Source organism: Microtus ochrogaster, linkage group LG7_11, assembly GCF_000317375.1.
Source record: "Microtus ochrogaster isolate Prairie Vole_2 linkage group LG7_11, MicOch1.0, whole genome shotgun sequence".
Lineage (NCBI taxonomy): Eukaryota > Metazoa > Chordata > Mammalia > Rodentia > Cricetidae > Microtus > Microtus ochrogaster.
Genome location: NC_022032.1, coordinates 11,216,076 through 11,221,541, shown reverse-complemented (window position 1 = coordinate 11,221,541; position 5,466 = coordinate 11,216,076). Strand labels below are relative to the sequence as shown.

General features: G+C 45.3%; 1 protein-coding gene across 1 annotated transcript in view; it reads left to right on the top strand.

Moving 5' to 3' along the window:
- Positions 1 to 348: 348 nt before the first annotated feature.
- The window catches only part of Eri1 (exoribonuclease 1), a 16,632-nt gene continuing 11,514 nt past the window's right edge, over positions 349 to 5,466 (top strand). The window contains exons 1-2 of the mRNA XM_005362524.3: positions 349 to 592; positions 3,394 to 3,572. Of these exons, the coding sequence (XP_005362581.1) occupies positions 494 to 592; positions 3,394 to 3,572 (278 nt within the window). The 5' untranslated portion in view covers positions 349 to 493. The remainder of the gene's footprint in view (positions 593 to 3,393; positions 3,573 to 5,466) is intronic.

The following is a 5,466-nucleotide window of genomic DNA, read 5'->3' as shown; positions in this document are numbered from 1 at the left end:
TGCTTCCTGAGTGTTGGAATTAAAGACGTGCAACCCCGCTGCCCCGCTCACGCTGCCCGGTTTCAAAGAAACTTCGGCTACAAGAAGAAAATAAACGGATTATTTGAGTTACTGGGGGGGGGGATCTCAGAACCCACCCGCCACAAACACTAATTAGGGTAGCGTCCACCCGTAGCCTAGGCAATAGGCACACCCTGGAAAGCGCGTCTAGACCACGCCAATCGACCACGCCCACTTCCCCCTGGCGCTCCTCTGCGGGGCTCTTTCCCGCCGCCGTCCTGGCGCGCACGCGCGCATGCTCCCGCCCACTTCGCCTGCGCGGCGTGACGACGCCGCTCGCTCCCGGAAGTAGGAGGCGTCCGGCGGAGTTTGTGTGGCAGTCGCCGCGGGAACCCAAGCGCGGTAGTTTTCTTCCAAGGGAGAAAGGCGGCTTCGCGGGGCTCGGCGGCGTGGGAGCGAGCGTCGGCGGCCATCTCCCGGCGTGAGAGGCGGCATGGAGGACGAGCGGGGCCGGCCGCGTGGCGGCGGCGACGCGGCTCAGCAGAAGACGCCGCGGGCCGAGTGTGAGGAGCCGCGGCCGCTGAGCGTGGAGGTGAGGGTGCTCGCGCGGGGTTGTCTCGCTTCCCCGGCTCCGTCGCCCTCCGGGCAAGCCCGCCTCGGCTTGAGGGAGGAGGTCGGGCGGGAAGTTCCGAGTGAGAATTCTGCGTAAACATTCTGCCTGCGCGGGCGCACTGCCCTTCCACCAGCCCCGCGGCGCTGATTGGCTGAGCTGGCGCCGCCGCTCGCCCACCCCCGGGTGGGGTTCCTAGCCGCCTGGGGTGCTCCCCTCAGCCTGTGCCTGCTCCAGACCCTCGCACTGCCGTTTCTACCCGCTCCCGACGGGACTTCCCATTCCCCAGCTTCCCCTGTCCCCTACTATCTCGAGAATCCAGCCACAACCGGCTTCCGAAGTAGTTTGGTACCCCGCCTGTCCATCCTCGCGACGGGGGCGAGACTGTAAGACGCCTCCCCAGACTTAGTTACTCATCTTGATGGGTTAGTGTTGGCAAGCGCTGCAGCTTGGGAAGGAGACGCTAAAAAGTCCGTGCCTTTTCGTCGCAGGAGTTGAGCACTGGAAATCCAGGGTCTTCCCGGGGCTGGGGAGATGATCTGCCCAGCCGTGGAAGTGTAGGGTCAAACCCAAAACGTCAAAACGTGGGTGTTCGGGAGATGCTTCCTAGTGTCTTTGTTCTTTCCATTTACACCTTCGTGTAGTAGCCAGAATGCTCTTTTAAAATGTTATTTTTTTAATCCATATGTGTGTATATGTGTAGTGGATGCCACGAGTGTGCAGGTGCCTTCGAAGACCAGAGTTAGAGGTTAGACATGGATCCTGGGGACCGAACTCCCGTCCGCTTGCAAGAGCAGAAATTGCTCTTGAGTGATCTTTTAACAGTCTGAATGTATCTAATTTACTCCCATCGTTCCGTGCCTTCCGTTTGCCCCGGCCGCCTTTGCCCATTGCATAGTGAACATCTTTGCTTTGCTGTCCACTCTGACTTCCATGTGTTCTTCTTTAGTAGGGGGTTTTCTCCCTTAAGAATCTTGTGTTCCCTTGGCCTGACCACTCTTCCTCCGGATCTTTACAGCGTTATCTTACTGCGCTTGTTTGGAACTTTGGAAGGCTGACAGAGGCTTGCATTTGCCCGCTCTGGAACGATGCCCCCTTTGTTCTAATCCGTGTTGTCAATAACATCACCTAAGTCACTTTTAAAACTAATTTGCAGAGCTTTTCCTAAGTGAAACTGAGGATACTTCACTGTCTTCAAAGTCCCGAAACTTTAAAATGGAATGCTTTGTGTTCTGGACCTGTGTTCAGATTGATATTAGCGACTATTTTGCCTGTTAAAACCTTAACTGTTACGTGCTTTTAACAGATGAATATATATATTCCCCCTTGACTTCAGCCTCACAAAATTGTTGGTTGTTTTGAGATTTATCTAGTAAATTTCCATTGACTTTAGCTTCAGTGGTCGTTGTAAACCAGTAGAAGAAGAAACACTTTAATGTAGGGCATTTTTGTTTCAACCTGCAAATGCAAAAGCTTTTCTTTTGTAAGTAGGTAGTGCATAGTTTTGGCAGTTTTATCAACAAAAGTGTGGAAACAGGAGTTACTTAAAAGCAGTTACTTTGTAGTTACTCTATAAGAGTCTCACCTCAGAAACAGTAGGTTGTATTTACTTGAAAGAGCATTCAAAGGTCAAGATAGAACCTTTATAGAAAAATGCAGCAATTTTTAAGGAGAGTCATATTTTTATTCTGGAAAGTGTAGCCCAGCCTTAAGTTCCACACTTTAAAGTACTTCTCTACAGTATAGCAAATAAATGTACAAGTTCACATCCATTTCCCATAATGTGAAAGGAGTGAGTACTCTGCACGACCCCTAGCAGTACAACCTGGGCATTTGCTGGGTTGAGTTGATTGCTGAGAATGGGGGGTAACCTTGATCTGTCAAGATCAGTTTAAGTTGGGACTGCATTATGGCCAAGTAAATGCACATTAATATGCTATTAGCAAATAAATTGTTTCTGACGCTGCTGAGGACATAGTTTATGTTTGTAGCATTGCATGTAGAACATAATTAACTTTAGAAGTTAGTGTATTTGTGGTTTAGATCTATCCACGGGGAAAATAGAATGGAGTCATACAACAGAAAAGCAACACTGTAGATCTGAATGACTGATGACTGTGGGACAATTTATGAGCTTTGAAGCAGAATGCATGTGTTTGCTTAAGTCCTGTGGCATTTCAGTAGTGAACCGGAAATCTGTTTCCTTTCCTTCCCGGTGGGTTCTGTTAGCTTTGTGAAATAAAGCCAGACTGAAAAGTTCTGAGGAAGTCGCTGATACATACACACAGTGATGTAAAAGGTCACTTAAACTTGGCTTAGTTTCAGGATATTGTTTGTGAAAAGACTTGTTTACAGTCTGATGACTCTAAGTAAAATTACTGTTCGTTAGTAGTTAGCTTTCCATATACACAATTTTATACTTAGAGTAAATGCTACCTAAATACTGTTTACCATTAGCAAATACCATCTAGGACAGGTATATTTGTATAGGTGAGGGAAACTGCTTGTCAGTGGCCCAAGGCCCTGCTGTTGTAAATGGCCAGCTGGGGCCCAGACTGTCATGCTCTGACTCTAATTCTGTCCTCTTTTTACTTAGCTTCATTGTATCATGACTCAGAGCAGAGCAGGACCAATTACATTGGAAACACATCTTTCCTCTTCCTGCTTTTCTCCACTGGCACCAAGGGGAGCCTTTCATTGAACATATAACATGGAGAACCCTTAGGAATTTGCATCTTTAAAAATAAAATATATTTGCACTAATTGTAAATTATTTCTCGTAGAAAAAGCAGCGATGTAGACTGGATGGCAAAGACACAGATGGATCTAAGATCATCACCTCCAATGGAAGTGACTTCAGTGACCCAGTTTACAAAGAGATTGCAATGGCAAACGGCTGTATTAATAGAATGAGTAAGGAGGAACTCAGAGCCAAGCTCTCAGAATTTAAACTTGAAACAAGGTAATGAAAACTAACATTAACCTGCTGGTATACACTCTGCTTCTTAAAAACTCGAATCACTTCACAGTTACAGAAGTAGTACCTGCTCACTTTAAAAAACCTTGACAAGACTAAAAATGAAAATCCTATTATGAGATAATTCAAATTACAACTGTTATTTATATTCTTTAGCTTGAGTCTTGGCATGCAACTTTGTTTTGTTCTGCTTTAGATAGCAAAGGAGATCTCCAAATCAAAGTTTGTGACTGTGTTGAAATGTACCATCAGTGTATACATGTATAGTCATGGCTGTTGTAGCAAGTATGTTGCTTAAGTGTTACTTTTAAGAGGTCTTGTATAGTCTGAGCTGGCCTTGAGCACACAGTCCTCCTGCCTCTGCCTCCTGGCTTGTTCGCCATATTGGTCTTGAAAGTTTTGATTAATAGTTGGTCATTTACTTGACATGATAGAGGATATTTTTATTTAGTTGCATATATTTTTTTATAACAGGTTTGTCTGAAATCAGGTGGAAATCCTTCACGTCCATACAAATCAGTCACTTTGTTTTAGCGTCTGAAGGAACTGTTGTGTCCATCACATTTAGCCGTACCGAATGGGAAAATGTAGCTTAGTGAACCCTCTGTCTTCTGAGAATTAGATACATATGTTTACAGAACTATTTTCTACCCCTTCCCACTTTCTGTTTTGTTTTTTTAAAGTTTGAGGTATGTGGCATTCTGACTTTTAGCATCCAGAAATAGGCACAGTGTTTGATAGCAAGAAAAAAAAAACTTGACTGTGTGTAATAATTGAGAACATTATTCTGGGCAGTAGACTTCTTATCTCTCAAAGTGGACTGCCTCCACTAACTTTCAGATAGGACTTGTCCCCTTCCAGACTGTCTGCCACAGTTTGTAAGGAAAGTCTTGATTTTGTTTTATCTTTGCTCTTTCTGTTATTAAAGTACAGCCTGTGGCCTACAGAAGATGTCTGAGAAAACTTGTTCTTCCCAGGTGTGAAGATCAGTTCATGGAGCTAGAGATCTAGATGCATTTACTCAACACCTGTGTGGAACTGTAAGCACTGCACCAGACACTGACACATTCCTCCACCCAGAAAATCTCAGTCTTGAGAAAACACACAAATGTCACAGTTAGAGCAGTCAGGGCAGTGTTAGAAATCTGAGTGTGGCAGTGCAGCTGAGGGTGCAGAGCAGTGTGTTCAGGAGTTCAGAAGTGGGATATTTAAATTATGCCAAGTAGAAAAGGGAAGAGCATATTTCAGGCAAAAAGAAATAAAAAACAAGAAAAAACCAGAAAACTTACAATTTCTATTTTTCAGTCATATATTCTTGTCTTAATCGTACAACCAGACTTAAGAATTCAAAAGCACGCTGTGTATCAAGGCTACAGCATACAGCACACAGTGCTCTTTATCCACAGCTTACAGTGTAGCAGCGTGCTGTGGGGAGAAGGAATGTTGGACACTGATACTGAAATGGTACCTCGAGCAAGGTGAAGGAGCCCTATGCTGAAGTCCCTTACTCCTTGTGATGCAGGGAAGCCACTGAAGATGACCTGCCAGGAAAATGGAATTTGTGCTCAGTTAAGTCAGGTGAAGCAGTATGCTGCAGGCTGTGATCACAGGCAGCCTCTACCTTAGTCCTGGAAACTAAGAGAAGCCATTGTGGAGAGGATTGAGGACAACCTGGTTCAGGTAGTGTTCAGAAGTCGACCTGACAAACATAACATTTGGATAAGGAGGAGCCAGGCGGATGTTAGGGAGAAGTTTTTACCCAGGGCAGCTAGTTCAGTGTTTGTGCTGCATCAGGTTTGCAGTGCCATTTCTTTAGAGAAACAATAGATAGATAGATAGATAGATAGATAGATAGATAGATAGATAGATAGATAGATAG